The 22,133-nt window shown below is 45.9% G+C and overlaps 1 protein-coding gene across 8 annotated transcripts in view; it reads right to left on the bottom strand.

Annotated features, from left to right (window-relative positions):
- Positions 1 to 1,991: 1,991 nt before the first annotated feature.
- The window catches only part of Ca-beta (Calcium channel protein beta subunit), a 151,881-nt gene continuing 131,739 nt past the window's right edge, over positions 1,992 to 22,133 (bottom strand). For 3 of the 8 annotated variants that reach the window (XM_076312526.1, XM_076312527.1, XM_076312528.1), the window contains 9 exons: positions 15,978 to 16,094; positions 14,384 to 14,503; positions 13,415 to 13,625; positions 12,364 to 12,461; positions 10,893 to 11,029; positions 10,643 to 10,808; positions 10,197 to 10,566; positions 9,506 to 9,544; positions 4,180 to 4,446 (listed from right to left, as the gene is read on the bottom strand). In XM_076312526.1, coding sequence (XP_076168641.1) covers positions 4,250 to 4,446; positions 9,506 to 9,544; positions 10,197 to 10,566; positions 10,643 to 10,808; positions 10,893 to 11,029; positions 12,364 to 12,461; positions 13,415 to 13,625; positions 14,384 to 14,503; positions 15,978 to 16,094 — 1,455 coding nt within the window. In that variant the 3' untranslated portion in view covers positions 4,180 to 4,249. Of the gene's footprint in view, positions 2,457 to 4,171; positions 4,447 to 6,385; positions 6,655 to 9,505; positions 9,545 to 10,196; positions 10,567 to 10,642; positions 10,809 to 10,892; positions 11,030 to 12,363; positions 12,462 to 13,414; positions 13,626 to 14,383; positions 14,504 to 15,977; positions 16,095 to 22,133 lie in introns of those variants that run through there. The other 5 variants (XM_076312523.1, XM_076312529.1, XM_076312522.1 and 2 more) reach the window with 4 other exon arrangements.

Consider the following 22,133-nt stretch of genomic DNA (forward strand, 5'->3'; position numbering starts at 1 on the left):
GGGTCGAAGCGTAATTATACGAGAACAAATTAATTGGCAAAACGCCACGATCGGTGGTCCGAATGACTATTTTCAAACGGAATTTAAAGAAACATCGATGGAAAGAAGCTAAGTTTTATTTATATTTCCTCCGAAACGCAAAAAATCGGTAAGCGTTAGCTCAGTTTTGTAATTCGTTCTTATCACCGAGCGATTTACCAACGAATGCCCGCGTTTTTGCCAATTTTTGACGCAAACGGTCCAAGATATCGTCATTCGTGAAGGAATACTTTGCGAAAGTGAGGTTAGTTTTCGCGGGACAAAATCGTCGATACGATATTAACGCTCGGGTGATTTCAACGATAAGAACGCTACGTAATGAAAACGGAAAGAATCAAAACGGAGCCTTCGATCGTTACATTGCAAAATTGGTAATTTTGATCTCGTTCGTGAACCCAACGAGACGAGAATGAAAAACCAGAAACGAAGGCTTCGATCGAAAGATCGCAAAGGTGGCCACCCTGGACCCGCTTGAAGGATCGAAGAGAGAAGAACGTTGAACCAAAAAGGGAGCCTTCGATCGGAAGATCGCAAAGATGGCAACCCTGGACCCGCTTGAAGGATCGAAGAGAGAAGAACGTAGAATCAAAAAGGGGGCCTTACGATCGGAAAATCGGAAAGGTGGCAACCCTGGACCCGCTTGAAGGATCGAAGAGAGAAGAACGTAGAACCAAAAAGGGAGCCTTCGATCGGAAGATCGCAAAGATGGCAACCCTGAACCCGCTTAAAGGATCGAGAGGAGTAGAATCAAAAAGGGAGCCTTACGATCGGAAAATCGGAAAGGTGGCAACCCTGTCCGTGCAATTGGCGTGGCTACGCGTATTTCCGTATCAATTTAATAAATATTCCATGATCGCGGCATGTTTTGTGGTGCATTAGAAGCGTCCACGTCGATCGAGGACGCGATGTGTTCAATGTAAAAACAAGAGGAGACATCGCTCTTAGAAATACCCTTAGTGGATTAAACGCGATATTTTTCGCTGCAGCTGGCAACGCTGCACTCGCGACGATCGAAACGAAAAGGACTCGTTTGAAAAGGCTTCTTACAATATTTACACAGTACCTATCGATCCATCATCTATGGTAGTATCTTTTTGTTCATTTTTTTTTTTTCTTCATTTGTCTTTTTACCTCGATCGGAATTTAGTTTCGTCGAGCGATAGAGATGGAAGTGTCACTGCGTTACGTATGTACGTATACAATATGTATACATATACGTATATATATGTATATACGTACGTATTTATATATGTATATACATGTGTATACGTATCTGTATATATATCATTATTATTATTATAATTATAATTATAATTATTATTATTATTATTATTATGTATGTATACTATATACACAAAGTGTTCAACGTGTTATCGTGTCTATGTACGTGTATGTGTGTAAGTGTATATGTGTGCGCGCGTGTGTTCGTTCGCATGGCCGTTCGGTGAGTGTGCGTGTGTATGTATGTACGCGTATGTCAGTTTCCTCGAATAGACTCTAATAAAATGTATAAACGCGTCGGGCTCGCGCGGTGATCGTCATCGCGCTTCGCCCGCGATCGAAAAACTTTCAAATATTCATCCGCGATATTATTAATTAAATTCTGATCCCAACCCATCGCCACGCACGTTTCATTGTTTTCTATTCATATTTCTCGTTCCTCTTTATTTCTCGCGTTTGTTCGCGACAAATCGACGAGTCGCGTAAATAACAACCGCGACGTAGCGTCGCGATTTCTCTACGAAATTTCTCTAAAAATTTATCATGCGATCGATTCTAAGGTATCGACTAGAGGTGACTCTTCTCTCTCTCTCTCTCTCTCTCTCTCTCTCTCTCTCTCTCTCTCTCTCTCTCTCTGTCTGCCCGTTTGTCTGTCTCTAAGTCGAAGCAAAAAACTATCGCTGTTCTCTCGGCCGAATTAAAAGAATTCTACGCGAGTTCGAGTCAAAGTTTTGTTATTATTATTATTATTATTTCTCATTAATTACTCTCGATTCGTTTTGTTCTTTTTTTTTTCTGTTTTTTTTTTGTTTTCTTTTTGTTTCTCTCGTCGTCGTTGAACGATCGTCCGTCCCGATTTCGAGAAAAGGATATCCTCGGGACAGATACGCCGATTTACGAGTTTTTTCTCGCCAGAGTGGACATGCGGAGTTCTTACGCTTCTCGTGGGGGTGGGTATTGGGGGCCCGGGAGGAGTCAGCGCAAAAATTAAGGCCCCAGGGCTCTTTTTCTCTCACATTCTCCCTCATTCACTCTCTCTCCTTCGAAAGTGTGTTTCTTATATTTGTTCTCACGTGATAATCTCGTGACTACTCATCTCGTTCAGCTGGTTCCGCGAATGGGGGTTTATCCTGTGCGTACCGCGTTCGCAAGGACATTCAACGACTGTTTCAACCCGCCCATCGTTTGCGGAATTCCTGTTGGAAAAAATTCTGGTCAAAGTCTCGGGTGGCTACTCGTTCCTCTGCTTACAACAAATTCGATACTCTAAACTCTGTAAATAAATCGGACAGGAAGCCATTACTGAGTCACAACGATCTCGCTAGGCGAGGACACTACGTAACTAACGAGTACCTACTCGAAACGATCGCACCGAACGAGCTGATCTAATCGAAACGATACGATGACGGCGATCTACGAATTGTTACGCGATGAGATGATTCGTTGTCGTTTTGGAAAAACAACGACGCTACTTAAAGGAAAACGCTAATTCGCTACGCTTTACTTTTTCCAAAGCTCGTACACGTCGTCGGAAAAGAAATACGTACCGAAGAACGTTCGAAGGGTATCGTACGTAGCGTGCACGCGCGAGCATGGCGCAATTATGTTACAGTTATCATTCATCTCTGTTACTACCGATTCAACAATGTACAAATAAATGATGAGATTTGCGAGAAGAAAAATGCGAAAATCTTGTCACTATCGGGTCGCCCGCGATCATCGACAATTCGAACGCGGACCCGAGTACAACGAAAAGGGTTGGTTTTGCGTTTCACATTTTTCCACAAATATCTCGCACAAAAATGAACAAATTCGATTCGTACGAATCCTACTTAAAGACCTTCCGTATACTTTGAACAACAAAAGAACTATCCCAACTACGAGACTACTATCGGAAACATTACATCGAACAAAGTAGCGTGCACGCTTTCAACGACTATCGAAATCACTGGCGTAAAATGCAGCACAGTTTACGAGAACGACTGCGCACAACCCAACATCTGCGACGAAAAGAAAAATGAAACAAAGTTCCGTGGCACTTTCGGTAGCGTACGGTAGCGTGTTCGCTACCGACATCGAAACCAAACGAATCCAAGTATTGTACTACCGAATTGTCAGTAATGTATTCGCTACCGAACATAAACAGAAAAGGAAACAAAATCATTTCGAACATTCGGTAGCGTACGGTGGCGTGTTCGCTACCGACATCGAAAGCAAACGAATCCAAGTATTGTACTACCGAATTGTCAGTAATGTATTCGCTACCGAACATAAACAGAAAAGGAAACAAAAGCATTTCGAACCTTCGGTAGCGTACGGTGGCGTGTTCGCTACCGACATCGAAAGGAAACGAATCCAAGTATTATACTACCGAATTGTTATGTATTCGCTACCGAACATAAACAGAAAAGGAAACAAAATCATTTCGAACCTTCGGTAGCGTACGGTAGCGTGTTCGCTACCGACGAAGGAAGGAATAGAATGAAAATTTTGCCCAATTATTGGTAGCGTGTTCGCTACTTAAATCTAAGAAGAAAATGAAACAAAATTCTTTGAAACCTTCGGTAGCGTAACGATAAGGGAAACAACGAAAGTTCGCCCGATTTTCGGTAGCGTGATCGCTACAAAAGAAAAGTAAAGAAAATTCTCCGTAACCTTCGGTAACGCGCGGCAGCTAATTCGCTACCGACGACGAAAAGGTGAAAATGATAAATGTTATGGATCTACGGTGGCGCAAGGTAACGTACTCGCTACCCTGTATGCGATATCTAGCGTAACAGCTCGCGCAGGGGTAACGTAATCCGATTCGTTCAACCTTGTTACGGGTAGCGACAGGAAAGAAACCCCACTAACAAACCAGAGCGACATCTCGCTAAGGTAGCATAAGCACTTCGTACGTTCAGTAGCGTACCAGAAGGCGACCCCACTAAAGAGCAGTGGTGCGCAGGTGGGGACAGCGCTGTAGCGACAGGCCCCGGGGCCCCAGCTCCTAAATGGCGTTCAATGCACGCGGGTCTTGCTGCTGGCGACGCCTCGATGCGCTGCCATAATCGACGCCACCAACGTACGATTCCTCCTCGGTGCCGTAGTCGTGTTCACCGCGATCGCCCCGATCACGATCCATCCTCTCGAGTCTCGATCTTCTTGTTCCCTCGCTCACGTGTCCGCCGCTGTACGAGCCCGATCCTAGAGTTCATGGAAAACGAGATTGTAATTTCGTAATTAATTTCGCACGATTTTCGGGCCTGAATTTCCGTAACGTTACGATACTCTCGAGACTTCGAAGCCACGAATACGGGGTTCTGGTTACAGAAATCTAGGCACGGTTCGAGTCGTGTAAAATTCGAAAGGGTTTCGTTGCTTCGTATATCGGAGTTACGTTTCGACTCGTTTCCGGTCAGTCTGTTCTACACTCCGAACTGCTACGATCGGAATAAAATTATTTGGTGGCTCGTGGATGTAATAGGTCGCTCGATAAGTTTTGTCGTTCGATAAGAAACGGAGCTATCAGATTCGTCGTTTTATTTTTTCAAAGATGAATACTACTGTTCGATGAATACGTGCGAAGTTTCGTGTAGATTCGTCGACTAGTTTGTGTATTTACAGTTGTTCATAGTTGAAGCGTCGTAGTATCTTTTTTACAATGGAAAAACGACGAAACTTATCGAACAACCTAGTGTATACGACCTGTCGTTAATCCAATTGCATTTTTAGGCTACGCAATGTTGCTTCTCTGTTTCGATTTGTTCCGATTTAGCAAGTTGGTGTTAAATTGGTGCTCACGACCTGCCATCTTTTTTTTTTTAGATTCAAGTTTCGATCGTCAGTCGACAGACAGCGTGGAAAGATGTCACGCTGATGTCGAACTCAATTTGAAAAACGACAATCGATGTCTGAATTATTTTTCAATTGAACAGTAACCAAGTTCCTTTCGAATTTTAGTCTCTCAGGCTCGACGAAGTAAATGTACCCTTTGACTTCGTATATACGTGACTTTTCAAATGGAATTCATGCGATCCGAATAAAATCTTACAACGTTGAACCTGGGAACCACCGAATCTCGCTGGTGTCACTCAAAACTATATTATAAGAAAGAATGTTACTCTGATTACAGTTAATTGTCACTGCTAAACGGTAAGGATGAGATCAATCCACCTACGTGTCACATCTAGAAACACTGAAAACACCTCACACTACTCACAGTGCATGCAAGCTAGCTATGCAAAAACAACAAAAAAAATTAAGAAAGTAACAGAGACACGTTTGCAAAGACTCCGACGTTCGAGCTACCATTGCGCAGGAGCGCAGAAATCGAGAAGTAGAAGAGTGAATGAAAACCCGCCAGAAATCTTCCTCGGTGAACTTGCTTCTCGCGAAGAAAGAGAGAAAGAAACAAAAAATATATACATATACATATAACATACATATATATAATATATATAATATACACAATATATATAATATATGTAATATATATATATAATATATATAATATACACAATATATATAATATATGTAATATATATATATATATATATAATATATATAATATATACATAAAAATGTCGCGAAACGGGACTCGCGGTTAAGGGGCACAAAAAAACAAGCCAATGTCCCAAAAGAAGGATTTCGAAAATCTGTAATGACTAGACGAACCTGTTCAAAGGCACGGGATCTATCTGGTTCGATCCGAAACTTCTGTCCTCTCGACTCACGCGACCACACGTCGTTAATCTCTAACACGTTAAGCTACTCTATCAACCTATTCTATGTGAGAGGGGTTGGTGAAGGGCTAGCGAGACAGAAAACAAAACAAAAAAGAAAAAAACTGTAAAAATTGTGAAAGAAAAATTAGGGGGTTGTAATGAGAAACAAGGTTTCAACGAAACAGAAAGATCACCCGATGGTTGGCGTTGACACGTGAAAGAAGTAGATGGAAGCTTTTAAGGTGTTTCGTGGAGTTGGTGGTAATGGTGGTGGTGGACGAGGTTTGGGCGAAGGGGGGGCAAAAAAATTAACCAGAAACATATAAATCCTTCTCTTTGGGCAAGAGAAACAGGTAGGTCCCGTTCACCGGGCCCATGCACCAAACCCGTCTGTACTTACTACGCGCTCTCATAAAGGAGGTTTCCCTATTACACAGTCTCTAATTCTCTCAATCGCAATCCCCGTAATAAGAGATTCGGGGGAGGACGACTGTACAATTCACCCGGTCTACGCCGTAAAATCTCATCCGCGATGAGGAGGAAGTGGAAGAGGTCGGTCGTTCTAGGCCGACCGTCGTCGTGCGCGAGCTTTCTTAACTCGACTCTTTGGGCTTGCCCTCGTCACCCCGACCATAGGTGAATTGGCCCTGTTTTCGGATGACTCCCGTGGCAGCCACCGCCTCCACGGCTTTTACACGTAAACAAAGAGAACATCGGAGTCAGAGCTCGTTGCCAATCGTACGTGGACCTGACATTTCGTCACGTTTCGTTCCCGTTTCGTTTCTGCCCGATACTTTCTCGTTGAGGATACCTAGTCGTGTTCTCGTTACACTCGCGAACGAATGGAACGTACCGCGAACGAATGGAATGGAAGACAATGGGACGGGGTGTCTTTGGATGGATGTATAAACGCACCGTCCCCGTTTAGGGGGCGCTTGTTTTTCTTCACGCGCGCGCGCGCGCAACAGCTGTGAAGTTAGTCCTGCGTAGCACGGGAACACGTGTGGATTTAACGAGTTCGACGGCTCAGCTGATAACAACGCGAGCAAAACGATTCCGTCTTTGCGAAAAATCGTACCGATCTTACAAACGACGCGATAGTCGTTCACCCGTAATTTCTTACTCGATAAAAGTTTCACCGTTGGTAAGTCGATTTCGTTACGTATTAATTCTCTAATAAGTTGTACACGGTGTAAAGAAATGTTTAACCGATACGTTACATTTGGACCAACGTGGAGAGCAAAACGTTCGATACTCCTCGAAAGAAGGAACGATCGCGGAACATCCCAAATGAAACGAATCAACGCTACGCGGATCTTTCGATTCAGATTCAATCCGCGAGTATTTCACCCTACCGGTCGATCGTCAACGCGTTTACGAATTTAATGCACAATAATCGTCAAGGGGACGGGATTTCCTCCAGGTAACTCTTCGTCCACGGCGATCATCCGAGATCGATAATATACTCTGCAACAACGACTTTCGGTGAATTAAGAATCGGTCACAGCTAGTCGGGCAAATCCACTCGTGTCAGGGTAGTAGAGAGCGCAGCGTGCACGTGGGTAAGCTGCGGATGAAGTGTAACGGACGGTAATTGAGAAATGAGGTGAAACGTAGACAGAGAGAGAGTGTGTAGAACAAGGTGGTTCGGTTTTCGTTTGCTTACGGGGGGAGAGCGCGGAAAAAATAAAAAGAAGAGAAAAAACAATAGGGGGGGAAATGAACAAAGAAAACAAGATGAAAGATGTTTTGAAACTAACGAGAGCAAGCGCGCCATTGTCTCGCTGCGGTTGATGCGAGTTTCCCGTTCCGTACATTGTCGCTGAAAAGAAATTCAATGTAAAAAGGCTTCTTGCGCGAGTCCATCACGAGCGTTCGATCCCCCGGTTCGTTCGGTTTCTTGTCGCTCGTGTTTCGCCGATGACTCGAAGACTGCTAGTATACAATCTACCAGCTCGCGGGGAACGCGAACTATTTCCTTTCGGGACGATCCGAATAGTGGCGAGACGGGGGTGCAGTATTTACAACGGAGAACAATCATTCACGAGAGTTGTTCGATAATCGCGAAACGAACTTGGAAAAATATTACTTTTCGCGTTTGGCACCGCGATGTCCAGTCTGTGGACCACTCGTGTGCCTACTTTCCCACACACTGTACCTATCTACTGTGTGTTCGCTCGATGACACACGAAACGACACACGAGCGGCCCTCGTTCTTCTTTTCTCGCCATTGTTCACTTCTCGCTCGTTCTCTTCCTTCGTCACTCGCTTTAGTTGGTACGTGACCTCTCCGGTAAATAGTACGTTAATTACTACAAATAATAGGTTGCTCGTTGGTAAGTCGATTTCGTTACGTATTAATTTTCTAATAAGTTGTACACGGTGTAAAGAAATTTTTAACCGATACGTTACATTTGGACCAACGAATAATAGGTTTTCTCGTGCTCAACGGTGCTGTACCGTTCGATAAGTTTCATCGAACGACGAAACTTATCGACAACCCTGTAGCTACAATACCTAGAAACGGTAAGTTAATCTACAATTACATCCGCATTCCTCTCGCGTGCCATCAAGTAACGCGCGCAGAGTAGGTACTGAGCGAGCTGAAAAGTTGACTTCTGGAAAGAATTGCGAATCGTACGATACTTTGGTCGATCTTCGAAGACTCGCGAGCGAGAAAAAATTCCGCGACACTGTCCATATTCCTGTTACGTACGGTACTGTGTATACCTTGGTCCAAGAGTCATCTTTTCAGCCCCTAAATACACGTTGTCGGTGGAACCGCGCAACGAGCCTCTTCGTCGCAAAGAAGTCCGTAAATACTACGCGCAACGTGTACGTCATTGTCGCGTTTAGGCGAAAGTGAAACAACTCCAGAGATCTCTCGCGTGGCCTCGCTTGGTTAGCACCGATTCGAGACGTTGTATCGTCCGGACCACCGTCGTTGGATCTCCGAAATTCGCAAAAAACTCGGGCTGGAAAAATTCAACGAAAATAGAAACGAGTTACGGGGAAGTTGATCTCTACTGCTAACACCAAGTTTGCTGTTAAAAAAAAAGAAAAGAAAAAAGAATCGTTTAGAAACAGACCTCGTCCTTATCGAACAACTCTCGCCCGATGTTTTTGCAATGCGCATACGAGGAAGAACGTGCAGCACGTCGAATGTATCGCAATAATTCACAGGCTGTGTATAGGTTGCATAGCCACTAGCAGTCTTTCCCGAATAGTAAATGCCTCTACCGTCTAACACGAATCCATGCAACGACTACGTGCAAACTAATGATACAAGGAGCACTACAGGCGTGTTTCATTACTAGCTTCGAATGTCGCCGACACTCGAGAGAAATGACTCCGAAACGAACGGATCCGATTTGCGCGGTGTACGTGTCACGTGTGAAGCAGATCATCCCGAAATGTTCGGTACGTTTTGACTGAAGATTTTGCGATTGTTCAAGCGAGTAACGGAACACAGGCTGCGCGACGGTGAGCTTAGAAAGAACGTGTGTAGTATGTTGCGCTCGAGGAAAAGGTTGGGTTACCTCTTGGCTCGTGGCCGTAGTAACTCTCATGATGGGCACCTGAAGGGGCAAGAAAGAAAGTGTCGAGTGTTAGTTGACGGAATTGGGGCTCGTTAGAGTTTTCGAGTGAGCTAGAAAAACCTCGACCCAGCGCCAGACTGGGAGGAGAGGATCGTATTGAGGCTGTGAGAAGGACCGATAATCGCGGACGAGAATGAGAAAAAAATATGGCTACCGTGGGTCACGATCACCGAGTCTCGATATCTCGTTGCGAGTTTCGCTGGAAAATCTGGTACGCGCGCGTTTCCCCGCTCGAGATCCCGCTCGGCCGATTCGTCCGTACGCGAGCGTTGCGTTAACACCGAGACGTTTCCGCTCCGATGGTATCATCCGTCGCGGACCCGTTGCCTCGATAGAATTTCAATCCAAGAGACGCAACAATTTGCAACGTTGAACGTCCGATACCACGACCCCGAAGGACATTTTCTTTCCAAATACAAATACTCTACTCCTGACCGAAGAGAGACGTCTCGGCCCGACTCGTGGCCCCGTCACAGTGATGGTTTCGCGATCAGTGTAGGTTCTCCATCAGCGACTCCATTCTCCGCGTTAATGAAACCCACGTAGAATATTTGTACTTCGAAACATTCAGCTACGCGATCCTCGATGAAAGTGTCCGGCCGTGACCTACGCGTCAGAATGAACGGAATACCTGATGTAACGCGCGGCGTCAGCGCGTCCACGGGCGCATCGGGCGCGGGAATCGGACGCGCCACGGTGGCGATCACCGGAGGATGCGTGGCCCTCCAGTATGCCTCCAGGTACTCGGCGACGTGCTCGCAGGCCTCTTCCAGTTGATTCTCGTCCAGTATCACGTCGAACATCTCCGGCGGACACTGGGCCAGTTTCTCGGCCGCCACCATTTGTACGTTCAGGTGTCTGATCTGCGACTTGCCCCGCGTTTTGATCAACCTTTGCAGCACCTTCGGTGACGAGATCTTCAGGTAAACGATCGTGGGCGCCAAGCTGGTCTTGGCCAGCTGCGACGGATGGTTTATAGTGTCGCAGTCCAGCACCACCAACTGCGTAAGTCAAATCGGTCATAATCGACGAACACCGACCGAGACGGGGAACAACGATCGACGATGGATCGATTACCTGCAGAGTTCTGGCGAGCTCGAAAATCCTCTCGATCTCCGCCTGTACCTCCGCCAGGCAGCTGCTCCTGCTGGTAGATCGTTCCATGATCGCTCGTTTCGTCGGATTGTTCAACAAAGATCTCTTCGCCAACGAAATGTCTGCCATTACCCTGGTGATGATTATTCTGAAAACGTGAGAACGAGGATTGTCGTCTGTGGACCACCGGGCTACCTCGCTGGAACGAAATCCCAGTGCGTTTCCCGCTCACCTGCCCGCGAATCGATGCTTCAAGAAATCGAACAACGCCTTCTGCATCATATCCGTCACCTGGTAACCCTTCAGCGAAGGACCCACCAGGACGACAGGCCTCATGGATGGTACGACGTCATACGGTGTTGTCGTCTCCTGGAAAAAGCAACGGGCGGATCAGTCTGACCTATCTAGCGGAGACCCGTTCGCCAGGACCAGTCCCAGGATAGTCTCACTTACGTCGGACTTCGTGAGCACGGAATGCAACATTGAAAACATTGAAAACAGTTAATGGCCACGTTTGACTCGAGACATGCGACCTACCCTCCTGCACGGCCAAAGACCTTCCCGATCGCATCGCTTCGGGCACTCTCTTCGGCTTCCAAAGGCGCTTTGGCCAGGCAGTGTGTTTGGTAACTACGATCGACTTACGCTACCAATCGCTTTCTACCAGGACTAATCTCTTCGAGCTACGAGCTAATCTACCGACATCGTGTGAACCGTTCTCGTGTCGTTATCGTACCACGACCAGCCGAAAAGATGTCGCTCGAATCGAGAAGAATGTTCCAACACGTTTAAAGACAACGTGGACGGTCGTAAAATTCTTGCGTTAACGTACGACTCGCGGTTCCAGTCAGATGACATCTTTCCAACTTGCCACGGTACGCGCGTACAATGGTAGTCGCGGACCCGAAAACGGTCCGCTCGAGAACGCACGATTCACGTACGGTTACCGATCGATGCTAGAAACACGCTACTCACATCGACACACTGATACACAAAGAAGAGAAACGAAGCCATTTATCCTGTCCGTTTGTTCCACGGAGCAGTCGGCCAACGGGACTCGAAGAGAGAGATCGACTTCTCGCCGAAACGAAAGAAAACGAAACGCTCTCCTTTTCGGCGTGACAATCGCCGAAAGCTATCGCGAAATTATTACGTAAACTCTTTCTCTCTCTCTCGTCCACGGAGGAAAGTTACGAGTAGCCCGAGTGCTCGATGTACATAGGTAGGTAATTTTTTCAGCAAACACACGATGCAAAAGAGTTGGTTACAGCCGCACGCATACAGTCGCATACTCACAGAAATAAATCTGCTAGTCCTCGCGTGGCCCCACGATATTTTCTAGCACCGACAGATAAATTTAGACTCTAAAGCCTCGACCGCGTCGCGAGCTTTATCCCGTGCTCGGAATCCCTGCCAAATTCGCGAAAAATCTTCCCATCCCTCAGCCCCGTGCCTCGACACCGCCCAGTGACCGATTATCGCGACACACCGCTACCGAGCGGGTGTACGCGGACGGATTCCTCGCTGGCGATGACAATGCGAGCAACGTGGTCGAAACTTTACGGCATACTTCCAGCTCCCGTACTACGCTATTTAACGTAACCCTTCTCCCCCCAAAAGAGAAACCAAGCACGACGTTAGACGAAGGTGTGCACAACGGATCAAGTAGTCGCAGCCACTGTGGACTCGTCGGGATCGTTTACCGGCTTCTTGAAGAAGTTCTTCCGCTTGTCCTTGGCAGGTGGGGTTGTCAAGGTCGCTTTGCCCGCGCGCACGTTCCCGACGCTGTCGCTGTCGTCACCTGTCGAAGAAGCACATCCACCGATTACTCGCGACACGATCCTCTCTTACCTGTGCATCGACGAGTGTCCCTCTTTCTCTCAAGGATATACTAGTGAGAAGCTTCAAATCGCGCGGAATGCAGTCTAAGAACCTAGGGTTTGCTAAATCGATGCATCGGTCCCGAGATCGTTAGAAGCAACTACCAACGTTCGGACGCAACTAGAGATACTAAGTGTACCACGGACGCGTCTGTATGTGTACGAAGGTGTGTCTGTGTGTGTAGGTGTCGACTAACGCGGTGGTCAGCGATTAGTGTGCTCCACTGATCGTAGTTGAACTCGATCGAATTGAAAGCGAACGACAATTGGCACTAATATCAAGCGAGTCGTTCTATTCGTACGTAGGCCATCGGGGGACCGGTACCGATCTCTCGGCGAGTGACACGTTCAACATTTTACGGTTGCACGTGTCAACCGGGACGATACCAGGGTCACGATTCTTCGATTACTTGGTTTCTGTGTCGTATTTATCGGTATTTATCACCGAATCCGTCCAATGACCCACGTAACGACGATTAAACTGTCCCTATAGCCTAACACGCTATATCGACCATCGCTAGCGACGGTTCGACCTAGCAACTAAAAGGGCAAAAGGTTGTGAAGGGAGAAAGAAGCCCGCGAGATATGCGTGTGTGAGAGGAGCGAAAGCTACAGTGTTTTTTTTGAATGTTCAAATACTTAGGGCCACAAACGCAAGTGTTCGTCAAGATTCATTGTCTTTTTACTCCGATATATCTCTCTTTCTCTCTTTCTTTCTCTCTCTGTTATTTGTTTTTTTTTTTTGCCGTAGAAACGATCTCCTCCGTCTGTTTTCTCTGTCGGACATCGATCGGTCAAGATGAGACAATTCTCGAACAGGTAGATACACCGTGGTTTTCGGGTCGGGGAAAGAAAGAAGGACGTGCTAGGATACCTGGTGTAGGTGGTGTGGAACCACGTGAGGGCATACCACTCTCGCCAAGGTTCCCTGAAGACCCTCCGCGCGCCGAATAGAGACCCTTTGTGCCACGTGCGGCGCTCGCCTGCTGCCTCAGGGCTTCCAACTTCACCGGGGATGGAATGAAGCCAACGTCCGAGTTCTCTTTCACCAGCCTACCTATCCACCAGTTGTTGTCGTACTTCTCCTGAGGGGTATCGCGGGTAATGATTACTTCAGATTTCGTCCTGGATCTTACGGTCGAGCGTTGCTCGTGCATGCGAACAATGGCCAGAAACGTCCGGACTTCCGCTGAATCTTTTATCGCCAATGGCGTCGTTGCTCGATATTTTAACGGGACCGAGAATCGGTTGGTCGCTCAAGGCTACTTTCCGTGCAAGGAGCTTGCCGGACAGGTACGTTTGTTTTCGCAAAAGGGGTCCCTCGAGTCGATCGGGGAAACTCGTGTAGAAAGAAACTCGAAAAATATATCTCGGATGGCTCGAGAGATATTCGACACCATAAATTAAAAACGTTCGACTCGACTGTACCACGGACGATTCGATCGTAAAGAAATTAACCTGAAAGACACGATTGCGAAACCTTGGTGGGAGGAAACAGTGTGCGCGCCAGATTCGCTCGCGCGAGTCGACGAGAAACGAAGCGGTGGGGATGGCCGGACCGTACGGTGGGGGTACGTTCCCGGAGACCTTGAGCCGCCAATTGATTCGGCCCCGACTACGATATTGCCGATACTGTCCTGATTCTTCGCATGCTGAATTCGCGCGGTCTGTACACTACGAGTGGCAGTTTGTGCGCTACGAGTACCATTAGAACGCTAGTTTCTCGATTCGAGTGGACGGTCTAATTTATTCGAAGCGGTGGTATGTGGTATGTTATTGTACCTAAAGTGGACCAGATAGCCTACGGTGTATCAATATTTCATCGGGAGGTATATCCATTTACCTTGATGTGCAGAAAGTCGCGAACCTCGAAGCTGACCGCCGAGCCGTGAACTGGCGAATCGTCGTCCACGGATCCATCGTAACTCACGTTGGTCCGTACTGCAAACGCTACCGGTTTCGTCTGAATAATTCATCGACGGGAAAAGAAAGAAGAAAAACTCTTCGTTAAAAACGTTCCGCGTTTAGAAGACCCGGCGACCGTCGTTCGTGAATCGTTTAACGAAACACACCGCGCGAGACATTTTATCGCCCGTAATATCGACTTTGCCCGGCTCGCGGTACAATTCGGTAAAACGCGACGAGATCCGCGCGACCATAATCCGCGCATAAAGCGAACGCCGATGAGATCACGGATGATCGGTACATTGTCAACGCTGTTCACGTGTCAGGTCGCCGCGTCGATAAAGAATAAAAGCGTGCCACATGGATAGGGTGTTTCCTCGTGTTTATTACGACGCTCTATACATCGAAGGTCGGCTCCCGTGAATCGATATTCATTTATCGTTCGGTTCGGCGATCGGTCCGGTATACTCGAACTTCGATAGGAATTTAACCGTAATTCGGACGCGAGCGGCCGATACCTCGATTCGTTTCAACCCCTAACCGCGGGCTCCCTCTTTTCCTCGTCGAACGATAAACATCTGTCGCATTGTCACGAACGCGAGGGTAATCGTACGCGAGGAAACACTGCCCGATTGGCGTTTAAGGATATTTAAAAATCGTTCCTCCGCGAAATGGTGAAACGTTTCACGTCTTCGAAGTTTCAAAGAACCGGTTACGAACGTATCGGGACAACGATCGACGCTCTTCTGACTGTTTCCACGATCGATCGACCAAGTAATCGCGACAACAATTTCATCGTTAACGATCCGGTTCGACTCAACAACACGCGCACAAAATGAAAATAATACCATCGCGAGTAATTCCGCGTCGATCGATAAAGATACATTTTCCGAACCAACCTTTGACATTTTTATCAACGATTCGCTTAAGCTATCCAATATACTCGGTAGTGTATTCGTTTCGAGATTAATTCCGATAACTTCGATCTATCCGATAATTTCAATTGTTCCAGTTATCCTTCGATCGTTGGTATCTCTATCGTCGACGAACCGTCTTGGTCGCGATTCGCTTCGAAAAATAGCTCAACGGAGATCGAACGACGAGAAATAACGTGCACGCGTACGAAATTGTCGATCGACGATCAATGGCTCGAGCGTCCCGGTAACGGTATCGAGGAAACGTACAATCAAAGGCAATAGTATTACCGCGCTACGGCACCGGTGTACAATGCGTTCGCTCGTGTCTATCGTCGTGACAAAGGATCGCGGAACGTCTAATTGGTTTCGCCAGCAGCCTCCGCGTGAAATCTCATTAGTCTGGCGCACGTATTCATTGACACGCTTTTCATTCCCCTGGCGAGCGACTTAGACGCTCGCGGGATCGGCGTCGAAAGCAATGACGCCCACCCCGTTCGAAGCCCCCGACCGTTCGGAAGACGCCGATCGATACGAACGATTTACGAAAGGCTCGTGGAAAAACAGCAGGCGGCGGAACCAGTGGAAACTGGAACATGCGAAAGATCAATGACTTACCCTGGCTTTTTCAAGTTGATTGAGGGCCTGCCTCTCCTTCTCGCGACGCAAACTCTCCTTCTCCTCGTCCAGCGAGAGATCCGAGCTCGGCTGCGAGTAGTTCGAGTCTGCCGAGCCCTGAAACGCGAAACAAACACGTTTAAATTGCGTCCGGAGGCGGTGAGAATTACGCCGCGTTAGTGAGGGTAGGTCCCAGATACACACGAACCGACAAAGAGCAGTAGAACTAATAATACCCGAACGCAAGAAAATTTGGGTAAAATGTATCTTTATATTTCTCGGCACAGTCTCCTTTCGGATCGATACACTTCTCCCAACGATGTTCGATAGCCTCGATACCCTGTTTAGAGCGAGAACCGACGAGCTCTGCGAAACAACATCAATCGCGGACTCTGGCTCTTCGTTGTCGGTAAATCTTTTACCACCGAGCCATTTTTTCGAGTTTCGAAACGGAATAGAATCAAATAGAGAGGATTAAATCTGGGGAACAGGGTGCGCGAGGTAGCGATTCGAACTTTGACTCAAAACAGTATTCTGTTTTGTGCACATTACAATGTGTAAACTAATGGTTATATCACGTGATTAAAAGGTTTGAAAATTGCACGTCCTTTAAAAATTTGACTCGTTGATTTTGACCATCGCGATAACGAATGTGCGATAACGGTGTAAACTGGTGCATCGTCTCGACGAAACGAAACCTTTCTCGTCAAATGTTACTGTTTCTTCTCGTAGAAACGCTGCAATAGCTTCGCGTAATACTCGTCGATCGTGTTTACTTTCGGAAGATAATCAATGAAAATTATCCCACCCGAATCCCAAAAAAACTGTCTTCGCTTTCTTCGGAGCCGCTTCTCATCTTTGTTTCGACTGTTTCTTCGTCTCGGGTGTGAAACGATGAACCCGTGTTTCGTCCATGATTACGAATCGACGCAAAAACTCGGCTTCGTTGCTCCGAAACCTCGTCAAACACTCGATCGAGACATCCTCACGGCGCTGTATTTGTTTCATTATGAGTAATCGCGGCACCCATCTTGCGCACAGCTTTCTCGTGTCGAAATTTTCAATCGATACACGAAGTACAGCACTTTTCGATATGCCTACCGTGTCTGCTAGCTCGCGCACTTCGCTCGACGGTCATCCGATACCATTTTGTGGATTTTTGTCACCATTTTGGGCGTAGTCGTCTCATTTGGTCGAGCATTGCGACGTTCGTCTCGACAGCTCGTACTGCCTTGTTTAAACTCTGCCACCCAATATTTTTCTATTGTAAACTGTTGGAATGAATGCAACAACGATCTTAAGGGTGCCAGATGTCGATGTCAGTTTTAAGGACTGTCTCAGTCGATGTCAGTTTTAAGGACTGTCTCAGGCAATGTCAGTTTTAAGGACAGTTGTAAGGACTGTTTGGCCGTTTTCCTTTTGGTTTTTCTTTTTAGTCGAATTCCAAGTCCAGAGTCACGAAGACCACACGACACTGTCGTCGTTTACATCAAGACACATCACTGTATACGCATTTTTTCGGACTTTGTATTCTTATATGCACAAAAACTATACTACTGGATACGCGAGATCCCTGCATATTGTAATAAACTAGATATTACAATCTGAACTTTACAACATAAACGAAAGAGCATACACCCCTGGAGTAGAATCTAGCCCTGCTTTGATACCAGTTGCAACGAGGCCTTTTAAACGAAAGTATTCTATCGCGTAACGATAACCAATTTTTCTCGTGTTTACAAATTCACTTTCAATCCTTCGAATCCTTCGATCCTGTCAACCTTCGAACTTAAACTTCGCAAGGTCGTTCTTTTCAAAAACTACCGCTGTCTATAAACCAATTCGAGTACTTATGGGACTACCCTCGTATGCCTTTGGAATCGCGCGATCTTCCCCGATCTGTTCCTGATGCCCATGATCGGTCATTGCCCACCAAACCGTCGGGTTAATTCGAATTACGCTCGAGGAGCTTATTTCCGAATCGTCTCGACGCGTCGACTGCCACGTCGTATGTGCGCGACACGAATATCTAACATTTCAGGTGCAATATTTAAACGAGAACAACGTTCCAGGGGAACTTTGATCGAATCGGTCGAAACGCAGGTATCGGTTAATGCTCATAAATTATGAGCAACTACTCTAGAGCGGTGTCCAGGGGAAATTTTACGATCACGCTCTTCCGAGAACTAATTGAAACGTATTTACTATATACCGGTTTTATAAGACAGATATTGCGGAGTATATTCTACACTCGTCGAGTGTAGTATCGAAGGTGGTTCATTCTGGACAATATCTTTGAAATTTTTTCCAAGTTCGATTCGTACGTTTTCTTGTCCCTCCCCTCTGTATCGACTAGGAATGGATAAAAGAAAATATATAGTATCTACGACGTGACTCGAGAAAGTGTAAAGTGATATAGTATTGGTATTCTTTTCGAGAAAAGCGCAATACATTCCGACAAACGAACAGTACGGACGATTGGAATTAAAAGAAGCAATAATACGTATCGGAGATTTCTCTTTTATTTATACTTACCGTACCTTTTCATAGGTCATAGTGCGTAGGCATAAATACGACGCGAGGACAATTAACCGGAAAGACGGTGCAACACATCGAGACGATCCTTGGACGTCTTCGCGGACCACTTATCGATTAGCTGGCTCGAACGAGGCAAAATGAACCGGCCATGATCCGAAACTCGGAATTCCACGGTGACGTTACGTAACGATCCGCGTTCTCAAAATTTCGTCCACCGTCGATGAAACGCAATGGCCACCTGGGGATTTTCCGCGTGCACCGAGAACCGAGAACCGCGAGTAGCCTCGGTATTTCGTCAACGAAAGCCACCGTGAAGTTCTCGAGGTCTTTCACAGTGTCGGGGACCATTAGTTTGAAAAAAGAGAACACTCTCGTCGAGTTTCAAGCCGACTACGACCGCTCCGCTTTTAAACAGTCTTTGCAAACATTTTAAAGCGGCGGCTTGTATAATCGTCTGTGATTTGAATCGGAGCAGTCAGCGTAAACCGTCGACATTCTCCGGGCTGTATGAAATTTGTCGCGGGAGCTTAGCGTGTATTTAGTTAAGGAGCTTTTATGCAGCTTTAATTGCACATACTTTGAAACATTGTTTACGCCTCTCTCGTAGATCGCTGAACAATGGTGTTTTACACGGGGATCGTTTCGCGCGAACGAGAGTTCCCGATCGTAAATAAATTAATCAACGGAGAGGGTCGCGCTGTAGAAACGATCGGTATCTGGTTAGACGCGTATACGCAATCCCTCGATAGTTGCACCGTGAGCAATTTCCTCTCCGCGTTGCTTCAGAACCGAGTAAATAAACGGAGACGATCGTCGTAAAATCACACGATAAGGGTCGCGTGTCGATTAAAAAATTGACACGACGGTGTAAGTACACAATTTAAAAAAAAAAAAAGAATCTCCTTACGAAGAGAAACACCGAACCGTTATTTAGAAAACGAAGATAAACGTTTCGTGTACTTTTCATTTTATATACTCGAGCAATTTCGAGAGACCAACGAAAACAAAAACGATACTTGTAATTTCGCGCAACGTGCCGCAGCATCGAAAATATAACCAGAACGAATGGATACTGATAAGATTAATTGGATAAGGAGCGATGATCGAAATAGTTGTCGATAGCTGTGGGAACGACGAAGAAGAAGACAAATTGAATATTATTTTGATAAATACTTTTAAACGATATTCGACCCGACCAGAACATAATATCTACGGAGCAACGTTATTAATTTGTATTTTTTTATTTTACATTACTGAAGTAATTATTGTATCGGAATGAAAATTAATAGACATATTAATTGTAACGTAATTGAACGAGATACGTACAATTCTTTGTTGCTATTTTTCTTAATTCGAAACACGAAACAAATATCCACTTCAATAGTTAATATCGAGTTAATATTTAAAATGCCACAAAAAATCAATTTTTTCATCCGAAATAACCCAATTCTCTCTTAGGAACGTGTCAGTTGGCAGGTGAGAAAGATGGAGTAACTAGAATAACCATAATTCGAAAATTTTCATCAAAGGTTTCCTGTTTCGTTTAAACGGTAAAGGGCTCTCTGATAAATTATCCACATTTCCGTTAAAATCCAATTGTTCGAACACCTATACGGATGAATCGATCGTCCGAATCTCGTTTCCCCGACTGTTTCGAGCAATTAAAATTTCACTGAATTTCGTTCCCCTCGTTGACAATTACAATTTTGGGGACAATCGTTTCGCGACCAAGCTCGAGAATTGTCCATGAGAACGTTCGAGCGAATAGTTTCGGAACACCCTGAATGGTATCTATCGACAACAATGTGGTTACAAAGGGTTGGTCTCTGACTTTCGATATTAATCGGGAATTATCTCGGCCAAATTAACCGAATCGATCGTGTCCCTACGAAGAAGTCTTATCGGTGGTCGTTGGCAAGGTATCCACGAGGGCAAGGCGTAATTTGTAACAGTTTTATCGATCCCGGCTGCTGACATTGACGTATTGATCCGCTCTTCAAAGTCGAAGCGTTCACCTGTCTCGTAATTAGGTACATAATTAAATGCAAAGGACAGTGGACGTGTACCGCGCGTCACTTGGACGGAGCGTGTTACCGTTTTGCATTTCAGCGCGTAGCACCGCGACGTCCCTTCGTGGACGTCGTCCAATTTCCGCTCGTGTGGTCGAGGAGTCGAATTTGTTTACAAAAAGATTCGCCGGTGTTTCTCTACCCTCTTGTCCGAGCAGGAATTTTTTTCCGGAGGATGAATTCATTCGGTTGGGGGTCGTAGCCATGCCAACGGCCTTTACTTAATCGTCTCTCTTTCTACCTGCTTCTCGTGCGTGACTGTGTAAATTTGTCTGTGCGTGTCACAGCGACCTTGCTACCCCCTCTGGGAACCTTAAGAACGAGGATGGTTCTAAACAATTGAACGCAATAAATTCTCGTGCACGGTTACGCGAGCAACGGAAACTTTTACTTCGCCGGTTGGGTGTGCCATTTTGCGATTCTCGGTAAATATTTGGTAAATCCATTCGGAGTTTGGTAATCGATATTTAACGCTCGACCATCGAGAGACAACTTTAGGGTTTGGTTTTCAAATAACAATTCGTCGAACCTTGCCCTTTCGTCGTCGCTTAGCCGATGTTAATGTATACGCAAATTTATCGTTGCTCCTTCTTCGTCCTTAGTTTGTTTTTTTTTTTTTTTTAGAACGAATAGAATCGTTGCGAAAACAAATGCCAAATACTTTTGTGAAAGTGTATTTAAAAATTCTTGATTGTCGGTAGAAACTATTGTATATAAATTATAATTATTTAAAAATTACGTTGAGGCCGGATTCCAGCCTTAGTTACGTTTTGGTATTAATATAATTACTGTTGTGCGGTATGTACACGTGCATATGCATAAAAGGAGGAGCGTTCAGAAATTATGTACTCTAATTAATAGTACGTAGATTATGGTACATGGAATCGAATCGCTACGATTCACGCTTGTCGATACTTCTTTTCACCATAGACTACTGTGAAATGTTTGATTGTTCTTCGTCGAATGGTTCGTTCGAGCCGATTAAGAATTTCATTATTTTTCTCAAATTGTTCGACGACCACCGAAGAAGAACTGTTACACCGGTGAGAAGACGAGCGAACGTAAAAGGAGCGGAATAATTTTTCAAAATGATCGTGAACGATAAGAGAACAGCTCGATCGAGTGTCTGGAGAGCGTAGAAAACGAGTTAAACGGTACTCACCGTGCACGACCGGTGGAATAATATAAACAAAGTAATAAAAACGCGATACCTATAAAAAAGAAGAGTCCGTAACAGGGGCGAAAACAGCGACAACAGGGACAATGGAGCATACCAGAAACGCTCGGTTTCACGCTCAAAACGTAAACCAGATCGATTTAGATTGCAACGCAAAGGATCGAGCCGGTGCAACGATGGCACGCCTCGTCGCTTTTATTTCACGCCAGGCTGATTAATGCGAAACTCGTATGACGCGTCGCGCTCCACAGAGAGCCCTTTTATAAATCGAGAAAGAGAAGAAGACGCTTCGCAGGCGCCGCGAACTTCCCTCGCAATTGATTTACTTTGTAAGGTTGGCGATTCATTGACACCCTTTGTGAGAAGCACCCG

This window comes from Ptiloglossa arizonensis, chromosome 5, assembly GCF_051014685.1.
Source record: "Ptiloglossa arizonensis isolate GNS036 chromosome 5, iyPtiAriz1_principal, whole genome shotgun sequence".
In the NCBI taxonomy this organism is placed as follows: Eukaryota; Metazoa; Arthropoda; class Insecta; order Hymenoptera; family Colletidae; genus Ptiloglossa; species Ptiloglossa arizonensis.